We start from the raw sequence: 26302 nt of genomic DNA, 5'->3' as shown, positions 1-26302 counted from the left end.
ATCAGTATTTACTTTTACGTCCTAAAGATGTCCTCTGCCTCCCCGCAGGGCGGGGTCTGCCCGGCTCTTTTCAGTGTTAGAAATCTCAGCTCTGACCTGGTGTGTGGACAGAGGATGCTTGCGTGGTTATGGGGAAAACGCCTCTGAGTGAGGTGCAAGTGTTGGTCCCGAGTCCTTCAGTCATGTCATTTCTTCAGCATCCCAGAGCTGGAGATGAAACCACGACTTGAACATTAATGGAATGAATGAATGTATCATTTCAATCGTACCAGAGATATTCATTCCTACAGGCTAAATGCAGCTTGAGAAGGGGTCGTCTCCAGGAAGGAGCCCTGGGTTAGAATGTCTTCCTAACTAAGGTGAAAGCCCTTGCTTCCTTCCTTTGTTCCCCATCCCCAGCTGCTTAGCATATGTTTTTGTTTTTTAAACTTTTTTTTGTTGTTTTTCCTAAAAACTCTCTCAATTCTGGGATGCTTGACAAAGCCTCAGAGTCATGCCAGGTTGAAACTCAGCCACCCATATTTGCTCATTTTGCATCAGATTTACTGTCCAGCGGAGGCAAAACTGGGGTCACGGAGTTAAAACCAGATTTGACTTTGCAGCGTTTCGTCTGGTGTGATGCCGAATTCCGAGATTTATTACTCAATGTTGGTAGGTTGTGGGGAGACGGTTGTGTGATTTATTTACTGTCAGAACTAAGTGGTCGAGGTTTTAAAGTGAATGCCGTTATTCCCCAAATAAGTCATCACTTCAAACGATATTTCTGGCTGATTTTACTACACATTTTAAAGTATTGATGTGTAAATACATGAGTTGGCTTATCACATCAAACAGAAGAACTGCCCATAAAAATAATGTTCTACTTTTGACTTAACAGTTGATGTACAACTGGGATTTGTGTGTGTGTGTACACACATGTGTATATACACACAGATACACACATGCACATACCTAAGTACATATACTCATATGTATGTAAGTATATAAGAACATAATTATTCGTGTGTGTGTATCTGTGTGTATACATGAAAGATTTTACTCCCAGTTGTGCAATGTCTCTCTGACCTCTAATTACTGAAAATGAGTTTTTGAAGGCCAGTGGCTTCAAATCTTGGCTTTGTTCAAACTCTGAGGCTTTTAGCATAATCTCTGTTTCAAATCCAGTTAGCTTGTTTTTCTTCTTTCTCTTCATATTACTCATCATTGCTTCTTGGTTCTTCCCTTGGAAATCACTGAACGAGTGTGGGTCACAGAACCCCTTCCTCATGGAAATGTCAGAAGGTTCCTTGTTATAACTAATGGAATTACTATGAAATATATTCAGTGAGAAAGCAGGATGAATGTACAAGAGGAAGCATAGCAAGAAGCTCCATGTCCTGAGCTGAGCGCCACGCAACCTTGTGGGGTACGGGTGGGAGTCCATCTGTGCCTGCCTCCTCTGTGGACATGGTGCATGGAGGGAAGGGCTCAATCTCACCATGTATTTGCGTGTAAAAGGACTTGATGAATTACATTATTACATTTCTATTCTCTAAATAAGGAGACTTTGGAAGCTGTCCTCACGAGGCCTGATGCTGGTGGACGTGTCAAGCCAGCACGTGGCTGAGTATCTGCTTTTGTTTCCTGCGGGTTGAGTTTCCCGTGAGACCTCAGTGCCCTCACTGGAGGTGATGAGGCGGAGAGATTGAGACGTGGCTGTGCTCACGTGGCTCAGTGGCTCGTCCATCTGCTCTGTAGCTAATGAATGTTGCTTTGAAGAAGTGATTAAAATTTCATCCTCCATGTTAACAAAAGAGCCAGAATTGGTGCTGTGTCCACGCCGTGTTGTTGCTTAATGGAACACAGTTCTAACAACCTGAGTGTCCAGAATGGAGGACTCAGTCACGAGATGTGGTCTGTCCACACAAAGGGCTATTATTCAGCCATAAGAAATGTCTTTTCCAGCAAAATGGAAAGAGTTCAAGACAACGATGTGTCGTAAAGCAGGTCAGCATGACAAAGACAAACATTGGACGTTTACATAGTAGACGATCAACAAAGCAAAATACTTATAAAAACCAGTGAACAGTAATAAAGTGAGGCTTTGGAGGTTCAGCGAGAGGGGAGGGAGAAAGTTCAATGGGGTAGAAGTCATGGTGGTGAGGAAAAATATTACACTTAAAAAAAAAAGTTCTTTCTTTATAGCCTGTCTTGAGATACCTTTGACCTTGAGGGTCAGCAGTGGATAAGCTTGGAAGAGGCTAGTCAACGAGAGGGAGCCACTCATTCTTAGCTGGGACTGGGGGTAAGGTAACTGGGTCTATAGGGTAAGGGAACTGCAGGACAGGGGCAGAGGGCCAGGCAAGTCTGGCAGGAAAAGAGCAAAATCAAAATACACATCAAGATAAAGGCCACCACTGTCAGTGTCCCCATGGGGCTTTCACCCACATCTCTTCCAAGTGTCTCCTTCCCTGTCCCCCAAGTCCCCGGGGCAATCCAAGGGTGAGGAGCAAGCACAGCTTCTTCTGCACATGTCTCTGCTCCACATGCCTCCTCTAGGTCTCCTCCTGGCTCTCCCTCACTGCTCAGCTCCACCCTTCCCTGGGTGAGGCTGGGGACCTGGAACCTTCCTTTTGCATGGATATCACACCGATACCTCTGAGACACGTGGAAATCTTTGGATTCAGCAGGTGCTCACTGAACATCTAAGTCCCTGCTCTGAGGACGAGAGACTCAGAGAACTTAAATCCCTTGGTTAGAAAATTCTAAAATATGGACTGGAATTTAGGTCTTCTGTTGTTCGTCCTCTACTCCACTGTGATATTCCCACCTCCAAAGTTCACAGTCGACATTTACTTTTGGGGGGACGGCAGGTATTGGAGAAGAGTGTGGCCATTCGTGAGCTTGGTTCCTTCTCGCGTGACCTGTGCTGTGACCCCCCGCGAGTTAAACTTCTGTGCTCTGACGGTCTGACCGTGGAGGTGAGAGGACAGGACTTGGTGTATGAGGCTGTTGTGAAGGTGAAATTAGGTTATGTATGTCAAGTACCTGACACACTGCCTGCCACCACCAACACGCGCGTTCTCGCTGCCTCCTTTGGGATGCCTGTGATCCACACAAGTAAGGCATTTAAGTCTAGGCTCCCCACTTAGGGTGTGGGTGCCCTTTAAAGCTCAGAGGCCAGGCTGTGTCATTCAGCCTTGTGTGTTGTGTTGTAACTGATTCAGAGACCAGGAGGACTGAGTCCAGGCCTTTGGTGTTGGCTTTTTTGTTTTCTACAGAGTCAAAGACTGAAATTCTGCTCCTGACATTTAGCTCAGCTTAGCCACCTTGAAGGAAAAGAAATTTTATTAGTGAGAGATTATTTCATTATTGGGGGAAATTTACAACTGATGCTATACTTACCACACATCTCAGCCTACAGCTAAAATTGTGTAAATATAAAGAGTGCTACGCAAGGACAGATTGGCAGGTGCATATATAAACACAGGCTTCTGTCCCCAGTTAATGCTGCTGCTGGTTAGGATTTGGTTGCATATTAGGAAGATATAAGGGTAAGCAGGGAAACCGGTGTCCTTATTGAACAACAACTATCCCAGAGAACATTTGGGCCCCTGAACTGCCTGGAGAACATTTGCTCACCAGTTTCTTCCCTCCGTGAGCTCCTCTCTCTCATTTCCTGCCGATTCTGCTGTAACTTGCCTCTTCTAGGAAAATAAGCAGACCTTCATCTTTCTCTGATCGCTGTGAAAGTCTCATGAAGTTTTCTCATGTAAAGATTTAGATTAGAAATTAATAAACTGATTTTCCCAAGAGTTTTGTAAGCAGTTAAATAGCAGAAAAGACGGGCATAAAAATATGCCCATTTTGTTGTTGCTTATATGTTTAATTAGCATAACAAATGATGTTTATCCTTTTTATTGGAGGTTGGTGAATTTTCTCTCTCTGTGCTAAAAATGCTATTTCTTTAAATATATTAGCTAGTCACTCTATAGTAACTAGTAATCTATAGAGAATTCAGTAGAGGTGACTATATCCTGGGCACCAGCCAGTGAAATCTAGCTTCTGCGTACTCATCACCCACCTGTAGCATAATCTCAAAGAAATATTTATTGCTAGGTCAAACCATGCAAAAATATTGGTGGTGACTTATTTTTATCATCTAATATTATGATTTATCTAATAGTAAATATACAGTTTGCTCATTTCTTTCCTGAAGCTAAATTACTTTGACCAATCCCTGCCATATATTCTATGCACATTAGGGACTTAATAGCTCACTGTTGATGGGATAAAGGCCCTATCCTGAATCCTGGGCTATTAACTGGCTAGATTTCTGGGCCTTTGCTTCTACCTCTACCCCATGCAATCGGAGTAAACTGTAATGCTGCTGGGATGGCTGAACGGGAGGTTTCATGTCTTGGTTGTCCACATTGTCCAAGCTTTTCATTACACGTACAGGGAGGACATATGGCAGGTCAAGGGGGGCAAGAATTTGGTGAGGCATTTGCAAAGTAAACAGTTGAAAAGGTTAAAAGTGTATCTGTTCTGATCTTGGGCGGTCGAGGCCAGTAAACTTTGAAATGGTGTTTTTCTTCCTTCCTTGGTGGCGAGGAAGCTGTATTTTGCGTGGAGGATGGGAGTCCTCATTAGCCCCTCTTGTCTAAATTCCTGGGGCATGGAATTCAGGGGTAGGAAAAGCAAGATTGCTGTCCCCTGCGCTCCCCGCCCCAGGGCTGGGGATGAATGGTGTAGTGTGCCTGCAGGCTTTGCCCTCGACAGTGGAGCTGAAGATGAGCTTCAGAGCCTAAAGGGAATGACATGGAGAAGGGGCAAGTTCAAAACAGACTCACAGATGGCCTTGGACAGGTTCCAGAATTCAGGTCTTCACAATGTGAGCTTGGTCTTTCCCATCACAACCCATACTTGTGACACACCGTTTCAGCTACTGCTCACAAAACACCAGAACCAACTCTCTTCTCTGTGAGTCCAGAAGTTCATCATTGCAATGGAAATGGCTCCCTCATTCCCTGTCTCCCTCACTGACCTTAGTGACCTTGTTATGGCTGCCTGGACCTTTGCACCTGATGTAGGCTCTGGATCAATCTTTACATTTAAATAATATACCTGCACATGTAAAGTCCACTGTGACTTTCTTATTTTCATTTTCCTTTTTCCTAAATGATGCCTATCAGTAGCAAACTTTCCCTGCGGGCTCCAGAGCAGAGTTTTCTTGCCAGCTGCACTGTGAATGAGCTGTGGTCCTGGGGCATGTAAGAAGAGAGGAATGCCAGAGCAATGAGTAAATATACATTTTAAAAATTGGCATGCTCCCATGATGGCTGTGAAGGTCAGCTATGGTTGCAATTTTAAGTACCAACTGACTGCAAATAGTGCCAACTTTCCAAGTTGTGGGGGGTGAGGGTCGGTCCCTGAGACCTGGAGGGAGCTGTTGTGGAAGAGCTGATCATAGATTAGGGACATATTTAGAAGGAAAGAGACATCTTCTAAGCTTGCAAAAGTCTTAGGATAGCACAAGTTTTGTGCAGAGATGAATGGTTAGGGGCTGTCCTGGCACATGCCCAGGATTTGGCACCTGTGTCTTCTCAGTTGTCTCATCTGCAGAACCTTTTCTCCAAGAGAAGACAATCCTTCTTAGCCTTACTCTGCCTGCATGGCACCAAGTAAATATGAGGTTCACTTTTTCTTTGCCCCAAGCTGCCTGGATACAGAATATCACCTAACAGGACGAGCTCCTTGGACTTTCTACCTGTGCAATTGCACAGGATCCTGCATTCAAAAGACTCCCATTTTGTTGAAAGCCTTGTGGAATGCCCTCTTGAAATAGCTCATCATTTTTAACAAAAGTACCATATTTTCATTTTGCATTGGGGTCCCCAGGTTGTGTTATCCCCCTGACCACACGATCTGCTACTTGATTTGCATAGTTTACTTTAAAAAGACATGTTCGAGGATACATCACGTAGGAAAGTAGCGGACTGCTTGTTTTGTTTAAAGAGATGTGGGACCTCTGGAGAGAAAGGCTTAAACCAGATGGAGGCTTTGGTGAGCATTTGACGGACACTTCAAGTTCTTCTGTTTATCGTTGTAGCTGTGTGAGGGGTATTCCCACTGAAACAAACAAGCAATTTTGAAAATGTATAGACAGTAAATGGTATCTTAGTGTTTTGTTTGCCTCTGTTTATGCGTGACTTAAACTATACTTCAAATTCTATTATACCGCTGCAGTTCTTTGGTGAACTGCCTATTGTTCTTTCTTGATTTATATGTTAGTCTTGGTGTTTGTTTGATTGATTCCCATGAGTTCTTGGGTTGATGAAAAAGACCTTTGCTCCCTGTGATTTTTTTTCCTTCGTGGTGTTTGGCTTCAATTACATTTGTTGCTTTTTTTTTTTTTTTTTGACATACAGAATTAAAATTTTTATATGGTTGAATCTCTTGATAATTTTCTTGGCATTTATTTATATTTGTTTTAGGTTCATAGACGTCTGTCTTGTAGAAATTTGATGAATATTACTTTTTTAAATTTGTGCACTTTAAGTTTTGTATTTCATTTTTCAGTAAGATGAGGAAAATGCATCCTGATTATCGCAATACCGGTTATTAATTCTTTCCTTCTCTGCTGGGTTCGGTGTTATCTTTCTGCCATCACCATTTATACTTGAATTTATCCCTGGGCCCTCATTCTATTCCACTGGTGCTGTGGTCCTGTCTGTACCACCTGCTTATCGATGCACCTTTATGATGGAAGTGATTTACTGCTGGTCACCCAGCAGCTTCCTCTCCTCCCTCCGGTTATTTTCTGATCTCTTCACATGTGTTTATTTTTCTCTTAATCACTGTCAGGTTTCTATTTGGCAATATGCTACCTTAACTTTTCTGTGAACTTAAGGTAATACGAGTGGCATTTCCTTTACGTGTTCAATATTCAGACTCTCTTAAATCATTCTCTGTTGGATCTTTATTTTAATTTTCTCTGTATTTGAAGATTTTCTGCATTTGAAAAACTTGCTAGTTTTGTAATTTGGATAAGTTTATTTTAATATTATTTTAAAGGTTTATTTATGCATATAAGAACTGGGGTGTAAGCCAGAGGTACACGGCGGGGAAGTGAGAGGATTCACCACAGAGAGTGGGGAGCAGAACAGGTGGATTGACTGAAATACACTGCTGAGGGGAAAAAGCAGGTGAGACAGGAGAGGTCTGCTCTGCCAGTGGGTCAGCTCCCTGGCTGACCGGGGATCGAACTCATACTGTAGCGGCTGGCAATAGCTTGATACCACTGTCTTTAACCTCTGTGCCACCAGGGAGGCCCTATTTGGATAAGTTCTTAAAAAGGCAAGATATATGTTTACTAGTATTACTTAGCTCATTAAACAAATATTTATTGACTCTCCAAGCACCTGTCATCATGGAGTCCTTTGGGGATTCTTGGGGTGATTTCTGAGTGAAGGACAAAGGCTTATCACACAGAGTCTCACAGCCACACCTGAGAGTTTGGGCTTACGTCAGAAGCCCATGGAAGCGGCTTAACTGGGGCCTAGGGCATGATTTCATAATGCAAGTGTCCGTGTTGTGACATCGTGAAAAGATGGGCAAGGAGATGGTAGGGGGAAAAAAAAGAGTCCAAAAACTTTAATTCCATCTCTGTTTTAGAGAAGAGAGAATTCTTGAGACAGGCAAGATTATTCTGCCCATTGCAAGCCATACATCTGAAAACATCACCCTAGGTAACATCACCTGGAGAAGAAGCACCATCACAAATGCCTGAAATTATCACTTTTTATTTAAACGAGTTAAAGTTTGTAAGTTGCATTCCGGCAAAGTCTTTATGAACAGACTCGTGGCCTCTCACTCTAGAATTTCTATCTGGCTCCACAGAATGCATTCATCAATGCATTTTAGGATGAGTGGAGTAATTTTTACAAGAAAGTGAATGAAGACACAGAGAGCAGAGCAGAGAAAGTAGTTCATATACAGCTTGAACTCTAAATTTCTGTGCCCTGCCCTATTCTTCTCAGACAAAATGAGATGGTCATAATGTTCCCGTTGCCTTCTGGATGAAGTGATGACTTTATGTCAGAAGGATTTTGGAAAAGAATTGCAGGGAATTTTAAATTTATATCAGGAAAGACAATGTGTAAAAGAACAAGAGATATTGTAGTGGGTGTGGGGAAGTATTTGTTCTATTTTGGCTAAAATGCAAAGCTATCATATTTTCAGGAGCATAGAGATAGTTCCTAAGTTGCTGTATTTCAGAACTATTCCAGTTTCAGGCAAGATTTATTTGCTTAATGCATCTCCTTTTATAGAAGTCAGACCTTTCCCTCCAGCGACCCCTGCAAACCTTGTATTAGGTGATGACCGCAATTTATATGCTAAAAGGGTTGTAAATGCAAAATTTAGGGAGAGTGATTTTTTGTTAATTCATAAACCTTTGAAAAATACCACATAGATTATAGGTGGAATCTGAATTAAAGAATAAAAAAAAAAAGATGTGTTCATTTCCTAGAGCCAATTAAAATAGTTCCCAGAGTCTGGAAGGCTTATCAGATTGATCTATGACTATATATACTGCTTCTAATTTTTCCTGGGTTTTGCTTGTTTGAAATGTAGCAATTAATCACTGCTAACACTATAGCTATATACCCAGCCAACCTCTCATAGAATCGGTCTCTGTGGTAAGAGAATGTGGCTTTCACATGGAACCAAGCATCTTACTTTTAGGATGAATTTTTCCTCTTGAATTCCAGGTTTTTATCTTTGTTAAGCATGAGATTTCTGCAGTTCCAACATCCATCACCAGGTATGACAGGCAGAACTCGTGCTTTGTCCTAAATCACATAACAGAGGTCAGACAGTGGGACAGGCTTCCAGGCCAATTTGAACAGGTACTGTCTTGGTGATGTCCTTACCTCATTTCTTTCTCTTTAGCTGTGAGCTGGTGGCGGTGAGATGGGCCTTAACTGAGTATGGCTGCTAGCCTCTCCTAGAGTTATCGAGCCATTTCAGTTTATAACAGGATTCATGGTGTTAGTGGGCAGTCTGAAGGGGCACTCCAGGACCCCCAAACCTGCACACTCTAATAGGTTCTGCCATCCACTGCATAAAGACAAGCCTGGGATTGAGCCATATCAAACCACAGAGACTTAAAGGTCCCCCCTGCCTGTCCCATCAGTACATTCGTCATTGAAAAGTGAGGTTGGTATTTTCTCTACTCTCAAGTAGCTTCCACGGCCAAGACAGCTTGAGCAGACTGACACCATGGCTGGCCCTTGTGATGCTGAATGAATGAAGAGCAAATCAGTGAGTCAGAAGGGGCAGTTATGAGCTTCTTACCCCCAGAGGCTCTGGATGCCAGGAAAGGAACACACGGCTTTGACAGGGTCCCAGATTGTGCTGACACCGCCCAATCAACTCTTATCTTTCTTCATCCATCCATCCAGATTAACCAAGGCTAGTCTTCTCATGATCTTTGGGCCACGATAACCCTTCAGAACCTCAGATGAAAATCACCAGTGCAAATCATGGGATGTTGCTATTAGCATAAAAATGTCTTTTGAATGACTTATAGTACAACAGGAATTCTTGTGCCGATGCATGCACCCCTTAGCCTGTCCATGCTCTGACCCTCTTGCTTAGAAACCCAGCTGTGAAGCTCCATCTGTCAGCAGCAGCAGCATCTGTCTTGGTGTCAGCTGACATCTGTGTTAACTCTTGCAGAATCGCCTGGAGATGGGTGTGAGGCTCCTGGGAGCAGGCTCTGCCTCGGTGCCTTGAGTGAAATATGGCCTGGGCTTTTCAACTCCAAACCACCCATGCTGGTGTGCCAAGTGCTTGCGCTTTTCACAAGCTGGGAACTCTTTCAGGACTCCTTGCATTCTGTGATGCATTTAATCTTACTTGCTAATCTTTCTTTTTCAGCCGTAATTATACCGCCTTACAGTGGGACTTGAGAGTAAATACTCACATGATAGAATCTGGATAGTTTTTGCTTTCTGTCTCATTCTGCAGAAAGTGGTGTTGGAGTTTGGACTGGGCTGAATAGTGTCCCCTGCTGCCCCTCACCTTTCAGTTCATGCTCTTCTTGGGAGATGGCACGTGACCTTATTTGCAACCGTGCAAGTATGATGATAGGATGCAGCACCCAGACTCGGGTGGGCCTTTGGCCCAGTATGACCGGTGTCTCCTAAGAAGGGGCACAGATGCCTGGAGGAAGCATGTGATATGATGAGGGGAGGAGACTGGAGTGGAGCCACCAGAAGCCAGGAGAGAGAAGTGGCCAGAAGTCCAAAGCTCCAGCCCCTAGAGGGGGCAGGGCCCTACAGACACTAATTTCAGAATTTTAGCTTCCGAAACTGAGACAGTAAATGTCACCAGTGTTCAGGTGAGCCCTGGAGAGCGCATGTGCATCGATGAGACCCTGGTAGCGCCTTGTATGGTCCACACTCAGCCACGCGTAGAGGCTCTTGTGGGGTAACATGGGCTTGAGGGGTCCCTGTAGGGAAGGGGTAGTACTTTTTAAGAGACATCATGGGAACAGGGCTAGTCCACTAGGAATGCATTCCCAGTGTTTGTGGACAGCCTTCGCCTGGTGCCTCTCTCTTATTAATGCTCGAGCCCCGAGTGTCCATTGTGGAGGACAGCAGTGAACAGCAGTGGACAGCAGCCCGGGACCTTCCCGAGGTAGCGGTGGATCCAGAGGGTGAGAGGACATGCTCGCTTTCAGTCAGTCTATGCATTTGTAGCTTCATTATTTTTAAAAAGTAGTTTCACTCAGCAGCAATGAAATTTATTATTTTTATTTTTTTAAAGATTTATTTATTTATGCATACAAGACCTGGGGTATAGGCCAGAGATGAAGGGAGTGAGAGGATCCACTAGAGACAGAGTGGGGAGCAGAACAGGCAGACAGACTGAAATACACTGTTGAGGGGAGCAGTGGTGACACAGGAGGGATCTGCTGCACATGTGGGTTTCTCGCTGGCTGACCCGGGGATCGAACTTGTGCTGCAGAGGCTGTGGATTGCTTTATAGTGCAGTGCTTAATCCCTTGCACCACCGGGGAGGCCCAGCAATGAAATTTATGAACCAGAGTATATTTGAGGCCATCACTAAAGGATTCCACTTGGAAACTTAACTTTATTGGATTTGTGTTTCTCTGTAGGTGACTGTAGTTAGCTCCCCAATATAGATAAGATCTTGTTTTTTTCTAATGCCCCTCAAAATCTATTGCTGCAACAAAGATTTAGCTTATAATTTGTTGAATTAAGTTGAATTGCTAATTCAGAATATTAATAGGGGGATAATTAATGATAGCTAGCATTTATTATTTATTACATGCATGTGCCATTGTAAGCAATTTATTTAATGACCCCATTTTATTCTCATGGCTGTTGTGTGAGTTTCCATTTACTAGCATCCCATTTTACAGATGAGAAATTGAGGTATTCTGGAAGTTGGGAAACTTCCTCAAGTTCAACCAGCCGGATAGTAGCGAGTCCAATCTCCTAGTCTTGGGGTTCCCTGCACCCCTCCAGGTGACAGCACGCTTTCAGCTGACTGCACCATCCCGCCACCTCCATGGGATGGTGTAACAGGGCAGCCTTGAATCATGTCCTTTCCTTCTTTGTCTTCTTAGTAACAACAGCCTTAAGGAGGAAACGCAGCAAAGACTGATTTTCATGGAGATTTTTCTCTAAGTTTATCCACTTTCTCCTTCCAGGGAAAGAGAGTTGCACTAGCACAGGGTATGACCACTGACCAATTATTTCTTTTTGATTCTTTCTCTGTTTACCCTTTGGCTTACAAGTCAGCATGGCAGAAATGACAGGCTGGTCTTCAGGGCCGTGTGTGGTTAAGCCCTGAGTTTGCATTTCACGTCAGGGTTTTGCTTGCATGGTTTGGAGTGGAATGCCCCCTCCTGCGCTGTGTGACTTGAGGCTGAAGTGCTTGCCTTTCCTAGAAAGAACAAGAGCTTCCATCCACAGGGGAGAAAACAGCCTCCAGTGCCCTGGCTGTTCCGCTCCCATCAACACCTCCAAGAGCAGAGCTTTGCAGCAGGTGCAAGTCCCGTCTGCAGAGCTCCTTGTTTGCCCCCGTAGCGTCTGGGGCCTGCGCTGAGTTGCTGCTCCAGACTTAGGAGCAGCCGGCAGCACCGCCATACGGCCCTGCGCGGAGAAAGGCAATATTCCTTGGAATCATTTTTTTACATTCCACTCCTCTAACACTAACTCTGCCCACCCTGGGGGCCGGGGGTGGCGTGGGGCTGCAGAGGATTGTAAATGGCTCTGCAGGACCTGCTGACTCAGCAGTTGGGTTGTCCCTTTTTTTTTTTTTTCCCTCTCCTGGAAGAAAGCTGCTCCAGCTGCAGCCCTTGGGATCTGATTTAGGTTGGAAACAAGCACTGGAATGGGAAAGTTTGAAAACCACAAACAGCCCAGAGCCAGCACCCTGTCACTGCAATGTTCTTCAGCATAGCTGAAGTGGAAACACCCAAGTGAATTCACAGATGAAAGAATAAACAAAACTTGGTGTGGAAACACACCATGGAGTACTATTCAGCCATACAAAGGAATGAAGGACTGATGCATGTTAAAGCCAGGATGAACCTTGAAAGCGTAACTCCTAATGAAATAAGCCAAACACAGACAAATATTGTAGGATTCCACTTACATGAAATGCCTAGAATAGGCTGACGTATGGAGACGGAAAGCAGATTAGAGGTTAGCAGAGGTGGGGGAGGTGGGATGGGATTACTGTATAGGTATGGAATATACTGGGTGTCAGATTTCTGTATAGGTAATGACACCGTTTTGGTAAGAGCAGTGACAGGTTGCACAACACTATGACTGCAATGAATACTACTGAACTTTACATTTAAAAATAATCAATTGCATGTTATACGCTAGGTGTATTTTAAATGCATACACCCTGAACCAGGGCTACCATTTGAGTGATGACCGCATCTCATGGCCGTCGGGCAAACACTGAAAACTGTTCTTGGCTTTTCTCAGGCTGGACATAAGCCCATTAGAACACAGCTTCTCAGGCCTCTCTGGTGGCACAAGGGGTAAAGCACAGCACTGTGAAGCTATCCACAGCCTCTGCAGCACGAGTTTGATCCCTGGCCCGCCAGGGGGCTGCCCACATGGAGCAGCAGACCTCTCCTGTCTCACCCGCTGCTCCCCTCAGCAGTGTATTTCAGTGGATCTACGTCTTTTGTTCCCTACTCTGTCTCTGGTGGATCCTCTCACCCCCTGCATCTCTGGCCTGTACCCCAGTTCTTGTATGCATAAATAAATCTTTAAAAGAACACAGCTTCTCCAAGGAGGAGCCCAGCACACAGTCAGGGTATGCAGTAGGTGCTCAGTTAACATCATCTTGTTTTCCAGCCCTACCTGGATCTGCCCCCTGGTTATAGATGTGTCCGACCTTCTCAGCAGCCCTCAGGTCATTTGTTAAATGCTTTGTAAATTGGAATATACTTCAGTTAGGACATTAAATGGTTTGAAAGGAAAAAAATATGACTAACCATTTTCCTTGTATTTCATTTCCTTTCCCTGCCCCCACCCCCGACCTCTTTATACCATATTTCCGATCCTTGCCGGGAGAGAACAAAGAATAGGAGAAGCAAAATTAAACGACACCATCTAAAGTTTTTTTGCTCACAATAAAGTGAAGCAAAGTGCTCAGGCTTCATTTCTCATTTCCCTCTATCTCAAGGTCCTCAGCTTGGGAGAACTCATCTGTGACATGCTCCTCCTTGACCTGAAAGAGCTGATATGCTTTTACAATATGTGTTGAGTTTCCTTCTACAAGCTAGTCTATACCTGGACTGAGGATTAAGCCATATCACTCTTAGAGCTGTGTAATCCTATTCTGTATGAAGAGACATTTCAACTGCAGATCAAAGATAAGAAACTAGTCCAAGATAACAATCAGGAAAATCACAGGGAATTGGGCATACAGATATAACCCACTTCCCCCCTGACCTAATTCCGAGATACTGAGAGAGAATTTTCCTCTCTTTGGTGTGGACGGTTAATATAAAATGTGACTCACGGGGCCTCCCCGGTGGCGCAGCGGTTGAGCGCTGGGTTGCGAAGCTGCCCGCGGCCTCGGCGGCGCCGGTTCAATCCCCGGCTGCTCCCCAGCCACCGGAGGAGGGTCCCACATGGCGCGCAGACCTCTCCTGCCGCCCGCTGCTCCCCTCAGCAGTGTACTTCGGTCCTTCTGCCTGCTCTGCTCCCCGCTCTGGCTCTGGTGAATTCTCTCACCCTCCCGCGCTTCTGACTGTACCCAGTGCATGTATAAACAAAAAACAAACAAATAAAATAAATAAATAAAAACATGCCTCTATTAAAAAAAAAAAAAAATGTGACTCACCACCAGCAGCTGGAAAACAAGGTGCCAGAGAGAGACAGGAAATGAGGCACTCCGAGGCCTGTCAGTGGATTTCGTGTTACAAGCCTGTGACTGAAATCCACAGGCGAGATTCACTGGAGATGATCTGGAATTGATATAGGGAATCCACCCTGCAAGTGATTTCTTGGATGAATGTTAGAAATCACCGAACTCATTGATTCATCTTTGCCATGTATTGATTGTTCTTTTGTGGTTTATCACCAGATCACAGTGGACTTTCTGATTATCTTGTTTTGAATATCAGCATTTGCACAGTCAGTTCAGGCATTAGGATCCAGAAGAGAAAATAAAAAACCGTAGTTTTGTAATTTTACACACGGGAATTTTTAAAGGCTAAGAACATGCATTCGCTCTCTGATAGGATGCCCATTTAATGAACCTTCATCTGCTCTTCAAACACTGGGACGACTTGCTGTGCTTGACCGAAAACCCAGAGGTTTTCTGAATAAGAGACCAGCATGCTCTTCTGCTAACATCGCTGGGTTAACAGTGCATCCCCAGTGAGCAAAATGATCGATTAACCAACTAATTTCACCCTATTATGATTCAGAATTATTCATATGCATGCTGTATATCACAGATGACATTTACTAACCACACTGTTTTAGTTCACTTTCATTTCCTGTGATGTTTGTTTGATACCTAATTATTTGTTCAATTGCCCTCTTTTGGGTCTTAGCCCACTTGGGAGGAAATAAAATAAATGCAAAAAATTTTTTTTGCAAAAACAAATCCAACAGGCACAATTCTGATGGCTGATGACCCCTCATGTGACACTAAGCCATCAGTCAAATTCACAAATAAATGTTCAGGTAGGGAGAACAGTAGGACAGAGGACAGAATTGTCAAACCTGTTTAGACTGGAGGGACTTCTGCATATTTAAAGCATGTGTACCTTCCTCTATATGCATTTATAATATTTATTTACTGTGTGTGTGTGTGTATATATATATATATATATATATATATATATATATAATAACCAGTGCTTTAAATTTCATTTCTTGTTGCCTGATCAAAATTGAACTGATGAAAGGGTCAGTACTGAACAGTGGCCGATAGTGGCCAAAGGACTACCACCTGCTCTGGATGTGATTAAAGATTGTACAAGTCAAAGCTTGCTTATTCCCCACAACAAACTCCCAAACCCTGAAAGGAGCCACCATTTCAATTTTCATTCTTTAAAAATTATTTTACCGCAGTAACATTGGTTAACAATCACATGTATGTTTTAGGGGTATAGGTTTACATAGCTAATTCCCTTGTTAGTATAGGAAGTAGGCTTTTTTGTTGTTTGCTTTTGCTCCTATTTTACGCATGAAGACGATGAGACTTAGAGAGTCTGAGAGATTTTCTCCTGGGAACATTGCTTCAAAGTGGAGGATATGAAATTTAAATTTAAAGTGGAGGATGTGATGCTGTGATGGGTAGTTGACATGTGAACTTGGTCAAACTTGAGTACCCCAGTATTGCATCCAACACTAATCTAGGTGTTGCCATGAGGCTGTTGTATAGTTGCAGTCAGTTCAACCAATAATGAGAAGATGGGTGGGCTTTGTCTTATCAGTTGAAGACCTGAAGAGCAAAACTGAGCTGACTGGAAAAACAGAAGTTCTGCCTCAAGGCTGCAGCATCAACTCCTGCCTAAGTTCCTACCGTCCTGGCTCACCCTACAGATTTCCCACCTTTCAGCCCTAACTATTGAGTCAATTCCTTAAAACAAACCTTATTCATTGTATAAGTAAACATTATGCTATCATGTTAATAAATCTGTAAGTTATTATTATAAAAGACTCATTTTTTAATAAATCTATCATCTGTCCTATCTCACAGACATCCGAGTAGGATTTATCCATGATCTCCTGTTGGTTCTGTTTCTCTGGAGAAGCCTGAATGATACACTCATGCAAACACAGACCCTATGATCTGGTTTACAGAAGGTCACTGTAGGGGGCAGGAATGGGCACGGAGCAGGTTCTCTATGACCCGAGCAGACGGAGTAAAGGAGGAGGGTCCTGGAGCCCTCAGTGGCTTTTCAGGCTTGAATTGAGATTTACCAGGTACACAGCAGGCAGGGGTGTTGGGGGCCCCGGAGGCTGGCAGGCCTCCCAGCCCCCAGCAAGCCTTCACTCTCTCTAGGCTCTCTGGCTTTCTCTCGCATTCTCTCTGCTTCTCTCATGGTTTTGCTTCTGCTGGCATCTCCGTGACGCCGCCCTTATAAGCGCAGTCTCAGCCCAGGTGAATCCCATCTACCTATGCCCACACCCTACCCCAGGTGCCCGCCATCAGGGCACCTGGTGATGTTTGTTTGATACCTAATTCGAGACCCCAGGGTTCCATCATCTATCCTAATGGTGGGAGGGCAGAAAAGCCTGATACTTTTTACCTTACTCTACAGTCACGTGTCACGTTTCCTACCTATGATAGAAGGTGAAACAGGACTTGCTTCTGGACACACACGTGGCTTGGAGGTGGTGGAGCTGGGATTTGAACCCTGCTCTGCCTCCAGAGACTGCAGTTAAACCCTCATAAAGCACACCTCACTCAGATTGCTGGCGATGTGGGCAGCCTCTTGGGTCATCACAGTGGCCAGTGTGTAGAAAGCGTTGTCTGTGTGGCAGACTCTGCTTACCAGCTGGGCAACCATGTTTAATAGAAAACCACACGCAGTCGATCCTCAATTTTCTTGGATTCTGTATTTGTGAATTCACCCTCCAGCTGAGATTCGTTTGTGACCCCTGCCCCCAAATCAACACTGTGTTTTCCCAGGCTGTGGACGGTTGCATCGGGCAACACCACACTGATAAAGAAAGGGGAGTCGCGGAGCAGGCTACGTAACGCAGGATGCTGCTGAAGAGCAAGGTCCTGGCCTTTTTGTTGACAGAAGAATTATGCAGCCTCAGTTGTGAGGGGAAGGAGGAAAAAAGGAAAAGAGGGAAATAACTAGCAAATGTGCTGCCATCTATATTATCAGGGGCTGGGCGTGGGCTCTTCCAGGTTCTTCCCATCGGCTTGATGACTCGGTGTTGTCATTGAGATCAAGCCCTAGTTCCCCAGCCTTGGTTTCAATCTTATCAACAAGGCATTCTGCTGATCAGCTGCTGGGCCCCTTGTTATACATCAGTCCTCAGGCCCCCCACCCCCACCCCCACCCTATTCCCACCCCCACCCCGGGCATTCCGGTCATCCCTTGTGTAGGGTAAGGTAAAAAATCAGGCTTTTCTGCCCTCCCGCCATCAGGATAGATGAGGGAACCCTGTGATCCTGAATGCATGCCTGATGGCGGGCGCCTGAAGTGGGTACACCTGAGCTAAGACTGTGCTTTCAAGGGCGGTGTCACCGGGACGCCAGTAGAAGCCGAAAGAGAAGAAGCCGAAGCAGAAGCCGAAAGAGAAGCCAAGAAGCAGCAGAACGAACGCCAGAGAGCCCAGATAGAGTGAAGACGTGCTGGAGGCCTGCCAGCCTCCCAGCCCCCCAGCCAGCACCCCTGCCTGCCATATGCCTGGTGAACCCCAATAAAAGACCTGCAAAAAACCGCTGAGGACTCTAACTGCTCCTTTACCCGGTCTGCATGGGATCAGAAAACCTGCTCTGTGTCCCGTCCTGCCTTACACTTGTGATATGGAAGTCGGGAGTAAGTTCTATGCATCCGTCATCAGCCCCCCGGGTGCTCCCGGTGGTACCTTGGGATGCATCGCCTTCCCAGCAGGATCCAGCTTTGTGCTCTTGATTGATTTGAAAGGCACCTTGCAGGGTTGGGCTCCTGTACCTAACGGACCGGGCGTGCTGGCCTTCCTTAGGAGTTAGAACGGCAGGTAACAAAATGGTGGCCGGACAGGCCGCTTCGGATCAGCAGACCCGCAGAGCAGGCCCAGAGCAGTGAACAGCCGGACTTGCCTGTTGTGCGCGATACCGGGGGAGGGAGAGCGGGGTCCCGCCCAGCTGCTGTCTCAGCGCCTGCACTGTAAGTGAGGGGCCTTTGGGCGGCATGTTGAGCACCACATTTTGAAATGTTTGTGCTTTTTGTTGGTGTTTGTTATTCACTTTAAAATGGCCCCAGCATCAGTCTGACAGTGCGGAGGCCACTGGAACTTTGGGGGGAGGCGAGGTGGTCCTTATACACACACAGGTGAAGACGCCCCCTTGTCCCCAGTTCTAGTGGATTATTAGTCAGTACAATTTTATTAAATACAATGAACACCAACAATCATAAAGCCGAAATAAAATGAATTAAAATGCCCCCTAATGCTGACAGCTGGCCAGGGTGTGCAAGGGCTTGTCATGTGTGGGAGAAGCTTGGCTTGGGCATGAGCTACAGTGATGTTGGCTTTGAGTTCAATGTCGGTGAAGGCACCATCTGTATTAAATAAGGTGTCTTTAAACAGTACACAAATAGAACAAGCTTATGTCTTTTTTTAAAGATTTATTTATGCATGCGAGAACTGGGGTGCAGGCCAGAGGTTGGGGGGGGTGAGAGGATTCACCAGAGACAGAGTGGGGAGCAGAACAGGCAGATCGACTGAAATACACTGCTGAGGGGAGCAGCGGGTGAGACAGGAGAGGTCTGCTGTGCCCTGTGGGTAGCTCCCTGGCCAGGGATCGAACTCGTGCTGCAGTGGCTGCTGAGAGCTTCATAGTGCTAAGACTTTAACCCCTGCGCCACTAGGGAGGCCCTACAAGCTTATGTCTTGATGGCTGACCGGCATGTGTCGGCCCCTTGTCCTGGGCTCCCCTTCGAGCCAAGATTCCATCTGGTGACTTCAGTGTTGGCGGCGACTTTATAGAATATCACGACCAGGACTGACGTGGTAGCCTGTCCTTACCTCCCTATCATGTCGCTTTCCTTAATTCCTCCTTTTATTAAATACTCAGGCCTTTAAGAACATTTTACTGGGGGTAATATTGCTCCCAAGGGGACAAAAATTGGGGAATGAAAAATCTTAACTCCTTTGATGTGAAAAGCAGAGACACATACCACACGTGACTGATATGCACTGTGTTCGCGGTCTTACAATTTCTTTTGGAGGGTGATCAGGAAAACGTCTAAAAGGTTTCCTTGGGGGGAAGCAATAATGCAAAAAGGATGAACATGGGCTAGTGTTTAGTGCAAGTCACAGTGAATAATCCCGTGGCGCAGTGGCTGAGCGTGCGTCACATGCACACGCAACGCGGCTGCAATGAAAAATGTCAATCGTGATAGTATTTGCTCTCCAGCCTTCTTTCCTTTCTTCGTAGACCAGCATTTCTTAAATTGGAGTCTGCAGGCCTCTGAGGGATCTGCATATATGTTTTCAGACACATCTGAGAATTGCTTCCAAAATGTGTTGTTTGGTTTTGTGCTTTATTTTGATGAGCTTCAAAGGAAGAAATGCTGGTCCCTGGAGTGCAGCCGTGTGATTTCACGGTCCAGGTTGGTGCTGCCCTTCAAGGCAGGGGCTCTGCTTTAGTGCTTGTGGGCGGGCCAGCAAGGAATCAAGTGAGAGCCTGGGGAATGGGAAGGAGTCGCCAGAACAAGTGAAGCACAGTGGCGAGTCCTCCTGTCCTGGGGGTAAGGTCGCCGAGTTGGGACTGGGGAGAGTGGTGGCATCTTGAGTCCTCCGAGGGTCTGGACCGCGTGGACCTGCCTCACCAAGAGAGCACAGTCCCAGCAGCTAGCCCTGTACTTGCGTTTTCAAAGGCAATTCAATCTCAGCAAAATAACGTCACCGGCCATGTTCAATTAGCACCATAATTTGAATTTTATTGTTTTTGTGTTCAATTTGTTATTTTGTTTTGATTCCATTGTTGAAACAGGGCTAAAGCATATGGAATATATTTCTAGGTTTCTGTTTGTGCACCACTAAGTAACAATATAATAAAATAATTTAAGTCTCTATGCAAGTGGTGCACAGTAACGCTCTTTACCCCATTAAGAAAGTCATGCTTTGTTTGGGTTGGAGGAATGCGCAGACTATTTGAGCTGCTGGGAATCCCTTAGTGCAATCATCTTTCATACTTTATGGGCTCACTGAGACTTCTGGAGAAGAGATGAAGGTCCAAGGTCAAAAAGCAAGGAAGTAGCAGACTGAGGTCACAGATGAGACTGGCACTTTCTTTTGTTTTAAAGCATTTTTTTTAAAGATTTATTTATGCATACAAGAACTGGGGTGCAGGCCAGAGGTGTGGGGGGTGAGAGGATTCACCAGAGACAGAGTGGGGAGCAGAAGAGGCGGATCTACTGAAATACACTCTGAGGGGAGCAGCGGGGAGAGCATCCCATGTGGGATGCTCCCTGGCTGACCGGGGGATCAAACTTATGCTGCAGAGGGTGAGGATAGCTTCATAGGTTGCGTCTCACCCCCAGGGAGGCCTCCTAGACTGGTATTTTCAATGTCCAGCATGTCATCCCCCTCCAAAGGTGAATCACAGCAGATAAATGGTGACCACCTCCAGGCTACGAAAGTGGGCTGGACCCAAGGAAGGGTGAGTTACTGCCTTGCTAATGCGGAGGGAGGAGGATGGGACATGGACAGGGAAGAGGGACTAACAGACTTTTTTCTGAGCTGTGAGTCACAACGAGCAATAGCCAGGAGTGAGAGGAAACAGCCACTGGTGCTACCTCATGAACTTGGATGTCCCATTACTCTCAACGTAAGCAAACAAAACCCCGAAGATCTTGCAATGGAGGCTCATTTTGCTTTTCTGCTCTGCAGTGAGACTGTAAACCCATGCCTATCTGGGGTCTGCACGACTGCACGGGGGTGTAGAGGGGAGGTGGGGGTTGTCTGTTGCAATACACTGGTCCCTGCCCCTGTATGAGTTTGCTGCTCACTGTGGAGTGATGGGGTTCATGGGTGAGATCACTGGCTGGTCCTTACAGAGTCTGCTGTTGCCTTCATAACAAATTGCTACAAACTTAGCAGCAACTTAACACCAGATGCTTTTATTATCTCATGGGTTCCATGGCCAGCGTGCTGGCCTGGGTTAGCTAAGGGTTTGTTCAGGGCCTCATGCTGCCATCAGGGCGCTGGCTGGGCCTTGGGTCCTCGTCCCTCTTGCAGGCTGCCAGCAGACATATTTTCTTGCAGCTGCAACACTGAAATCACTTGTTTCTTCAAAGCCCACGAGAGGAGTCTCTCTCCTCTATTCATTCTTTTAAATGGCTCCTCTATTTAGACAGCCCACTCAGGACCTTCTCGCCTGATTCTTTTAAAGCCAACTATGAGAGACTTTGATTACTTCAGCAAACTCCCCTCCCCATTGCCTGTGCTGGTGTGCATTTGCCATGAATTCTTGGCTGTGACATTTTGCTGCAAATATTGTCACCACACATCTAATTGGCTGAGAGGCGTTGTTGCTGGGAAAAAGAAAAGACAAATTCATAACAAATAAAAGTAGAGACATTCATATTAAAATGGACACACCGAAACATTAAAAAGTAGTAACAAAATTAGGAAGACTTCTTTTTTGGGTAAAATCTCTGCTGACATTAAGAGAGGTGTCAGTTTCCAAATAATAGGGTTGGGATGTTACTGGAACTTTGCGGTGTTGTGAAGGTCTTCTGCTCTGTAACTTCTTGGTGTCTCACCTGTCTTTTGACAGCTGTTCCAAGTTCTGCAGGAAAGGTGGGTTGTGCTGGGTGCCTTTGAGACCCTCAGCCTCTCTCCTCTAGTGTAGTGTGTTTCCAAATAAACCAAGTCTTGGAATAGATCATCTGCATCTATGAAACCATCAATAACGTTGCTAAGTGGAGGATATGATAATGTTCTAATGCATCTAATTTTCCTGTTAAATCCAGCATCTGTTGGGTAAATTTGGTAAAGACAGCATTAGAGAACTAACGCTTCTATCTAGATGAGCTAAGTTGATAAGTCATGTTCTCGAAGACTGTTGTGAATTACTACCAGCTTCTTTTATATTTGCCACAGTTTGGTCAACATTTGGTTTGGATGGTGTGGAGGGTGACTGTGTTCACCGAAGGATTTACAAACTGCTGTCTTATCCTTTACTAGATGGTATGAAATCTGACTTTTTGCACTGTCTTCCTTCACACTTCCATATTTTCTTTCAAGTCAATCTAAGAAGCTGTTCCCCTCAGTAACAGCTGAGGATCACGGCCTCCACTCACCACTTGTATCAACCACACTTGAAAGGAAACTGTCAACCAGTTATTTTATCCTGTGTGGCAACATTGCCTTCTGGCCTATTAGTTTTGCGATGAAAATATTTGTATTGAACATGTGCCTGGCAATACTGCCTGTGGCAAAGAATTTATGGCAAATCAACTGGACAAGACCATTGCTGAGTTCACAAGTTACAGCTTCTACCTGCTGCAAGGGGAACAAATGACGAAGGGCATGGACACTGGCTTCACCTGTTCCTGTTACTACCATAAAATAGCAGATGGGATGGTTTATAACAAATTAACTTCTCAGAATTCTGTAGGCTGTGAAGTCCAAGATCAAGGCACTTATAGATGTGGAGTCCAGTGAGAATCTGCTGCTTGGTCATAGGTGGTTCTTTTTCCTGTGTCCTTTCAGGATGGAAAGGCCAAGAGGGATGCCTGGGGTTTCTGTTAGAAAGACCCTGGCCCCATTCATGAGGACTCCCCTCTTATGTCCTGATCATCCCACAAAGACCTCACTTCCTAATATCATCACATTGAAGATTAGGTTTTAAGATCTAAGTTTTGGGTCCACAACATTCACCCTACATGATTTATCTTAGACTGTCTGCCCATCACCACCATTGGCACCTCCTTTGATGGTCAGTGAGTGTGTTTCATATTTGGAGACTTCCCAGAGACATTTGGAGGCTGTTCAGCAGTATGTATTTGTACCTATTAAAAGTTAGAAGAGTAGGGCCTTCCCTAGTGGCGCAGGTGGTTGAGCTCAGCATTGTGAAGCTGTCCGCAGCTTCTGCAGCGTAGGTTCAATCCCAGCCGGCCAGCGAGGGTCCCACAAGAACCAGGGTACAGACGTGATGCTCAGGAGGGTGAGAGGATTCACCAGAGACAGAGCAGGGAACAGAACAGGCAGACTGACGAAATACACTGCTGAATAGATGTAGCTGATATAAGATGATTTTTAACCTTGGCACTATGGACATTTTGTGTGGGGCTATTATGTGCATTTTAAGATGTTAAGTGCCATCCGTGCCTCTACCTGCTAGTTACACACCCTCCCCAGCTATGACAAATAAAGTTAATACCAGACACTATTAAATGTCCCTTGAGAGGAAAGCACCCCAGTTAAGAACAATTGCATTTGGAAACTGAAGTGCTTTATTGATTTTTGTCTTTGTTGTTGCTTGTTTTGTTTTTTTGAGAGAAGAAAAGATATAAAAAGGGAATTTTTTTAAGGTGATACAATTATTTGCTCCCAGCAGGTCCTTGCTCCCTGGATGATACCTCAGCCTTACATTTACTTTCACCCATTACTGTGAAATGTACAGCTTATAATTGCAAATAAAAATTTTATGTTACAGACTTGCTTCCCACATATATGTTCTGATTCACATGTGGGCCTAAGTGAGATTGCATTGTCATATTTGATCCTGTTTTACAAGCTTGCTGCATTTATAGTCAAGCCATATTAGAATGGGACTTCAGTTCTGCTCTGACATGGGTTTGATATTGCATGAGCCGCAAGATCTAACCCTCTCTGTTTTTGACATGTTGGCTTCTTTCTTGGAATCAAGTGATATGGCATGGTGTGGGACAGTCTGGAAGGCATGGTCCAGGTCTGAAATTAAAGAACTTATTTCTGTCTCCTCTAGGCAAAGGGAGCTCAAGCATCTCATCCGACGTGAGTTCAAGCACAGATCACACACCGACCCAAGCCCAGAAGAATGTGGCCACCAGTGAAGGTAGGCATCTGGTCTGAATTACCTCGCCTTGCTACTCAGCGATGGCTGTTTCTGGAAGACCAGCACAATGTGTGTCTTTGTTCTGATCTATCGAGTAGGAGCATATGAGATTCTTAAAAATGATAAGGCAAAGGGTGTCCCCTGTTTGCTTATTATTCATCACACTGCTGTGACTGTATACTAATGTTGTTTTTGGATGGGCTTTAATGTGTCAATAAAGACAAATGGTGTTACTTTGTGAAAATATAAGAGGCTGACTGCTGGACGTCTTTATGACACTAATATCTCTTGTTTTCAAGTGTGGAAAACATTGATTGTGAAATCCTTGTGCTGCAGGTGACAAGTCCTGTGTGAACCTTGAAAGTAGATGCACCAGGACTTCGGGATGTGACAATAGGGGCCGTCACAGTCACAGATTTGCAGAAATTAAACTAGCCCCCAGTATTTGGGAGTAGAGAAAGATTTGTTTGATGATTTAAAGAGTAAGAGTAAAGCCCTACTTCTCAGGGCAAAGATTGGTTGCAGTGATATTCTTGATGAAGAATTTGACTAGTGTATAAAAATCCCTATTGGAATTCAATTACTTCCCTATAGTTGAGACTTTTGCCTTATTATGTCTTTGATTGTGGACATGGTAGTTTCTGTGGGAGTGGAAAGTTGAACTGATTATAGAATTGGCTCCTTTTATTTTAATATTAAACACAGTTAAATGACTTCCTTTTTGAAGAATTCTTCCCAGTTGTTGAATGATGGTCCAATGTCAGACATCAGGGCCATTAGTGATCAAAGACTTGTTGGGAGGTGTCAGCTGATCTTCATGACACTGTAGTTTCCCTCCTAAAGTGTCAGGGGTGTTACAGAGGTATATTGCCTGTCTTTGTTTTGGGGGCTCCCTCTCTGGTGCTCATAATATGGGGAATCATATCCATGACCTGATTGAGTTTGGTCATATCAGCTGATCGATTGCTCTTGAACTGTGTTGTAGTTGACACATTAATGATGATGGTTTAGCTCTGCTGTGTATATCTTTTTTTGAGATATTTTTTGACTTGTGTTTTGTGTAGCATAAAATGATCTTCTCTGGGTTAATTATCAACAGATTGATGTAAAATAGCTTTTACAACTGCATTATATTCCCTTGTGTTGAATTCCTTGGCGATGTTTTACCAACATAGTAAGACAAACAGATTCAGGTGTTCTCCTGTGCAGTGAAGCACCAGGTACCTATCCAATTTTAATTTTCTGCCTGTTAATTCAAATATGGCATTAGATCATTCTTGAAATTCAGTTAAGGTAATGTGCAAATAGGGCAAATTGATTTGGAGGTTTTTCATTCTTGTGAGCCAGGGTGGAAATATTTCAATTTAATTTATTTATGATCCTTTCTACTCAGAAGTCTGTTTTGTAAGATAATCACTTCTTTCTGCCATTATTTTACAGTCAGTCTTGTCACAGTCTAATTTGAGAGGCTGTGAACATGGAAAGTTAAAAACATGTTAAATAATCTTTTCATTTTCTTGTCTGGATTTAAGCAGCCATATTATTTTTCCCTCCTTTTCAAAAACAGAAAACACAGAGCTATCTGAGCTGTGTTGCAGTGGCTGGGGGAAGGGGTGTTGGGACCCATGCATTTAAACATGTCTGCTTTACGCTTCCAAACAGTTCAACAGGGATTTTGGATTTCCATTTTATTTTGCCATTTCCTTCAGAAGGTTCTGTTGGTACAGACCCAGCCAGTATTTTATGCATTTTTTGTCACAGTGCATTTTCAATCATTTTGAGGATAAATTCAGGGGGGAAAATGACAAAATGTGGTGTTCATCTGAAACAGATTTTTAACAACTGGGCTAAATTAGTATGGAATTTTTCTCCAACTCTTGAAGTTGAAGGCCCCATTTAGGAAAGATACTATCCTTTTTTTTTTGCATACCTGAAAACTTAAGAGATGTCTTGTTTTGCTATTTGTTTGTATGAATCCATTTTTACTACTTGTTTTGTCAGTGATGAGTAAACCTATTAACGACTCAAT

The 26302-nt window shown here is 44.5% G+C and overlaps 1 protein-coding gene across 2 annotated transcripts in view; it reads left to right on the top strand.

Annotated features, from left to right (window-relative positions):
• FBXL7 (F-box and leucine rich repeat protein 7) overlaps nucleotides 1–26302 on the top strand; it is a 308478-nt gene that overhangs the window by 75417 nt on the left and 206759 nt on the right. For both annotated transcript variants that reach the window (XM_054688426.1, XM_054688427.1), the window contains exon 2: nucleotides 24184–24273. In XM_054688426.1, the coding sequence (XP_054544401.1) occupies nucleotides 24184–24273 (90 nt within the window). The remainder of the gene's footprint in view (nucleotides 1–24183; nucleotides 24274–26302) is intronic.

The sequence above is a fragment of the Talpa occidentalis genome, unplaced genomic scaffold, assembly GCF_014898055.3.
Source record: "Talpa occidentalis isolate TD23 unplaced genomic scaffold, MPIMG_talOcc4v2.1 talOcc4.6, whole genome shotgun sequence".
In the NCBI taxonomy this organism is placed as follows: Eukaryota; Metazoa; Chordata; class Mammalia; order Eulipotyphla; family Talpidae; genus Talpa; species Talpa occidentalis.
This window is presented reverse-complemented; position numbering and strand designations above follow the sequence as displayed.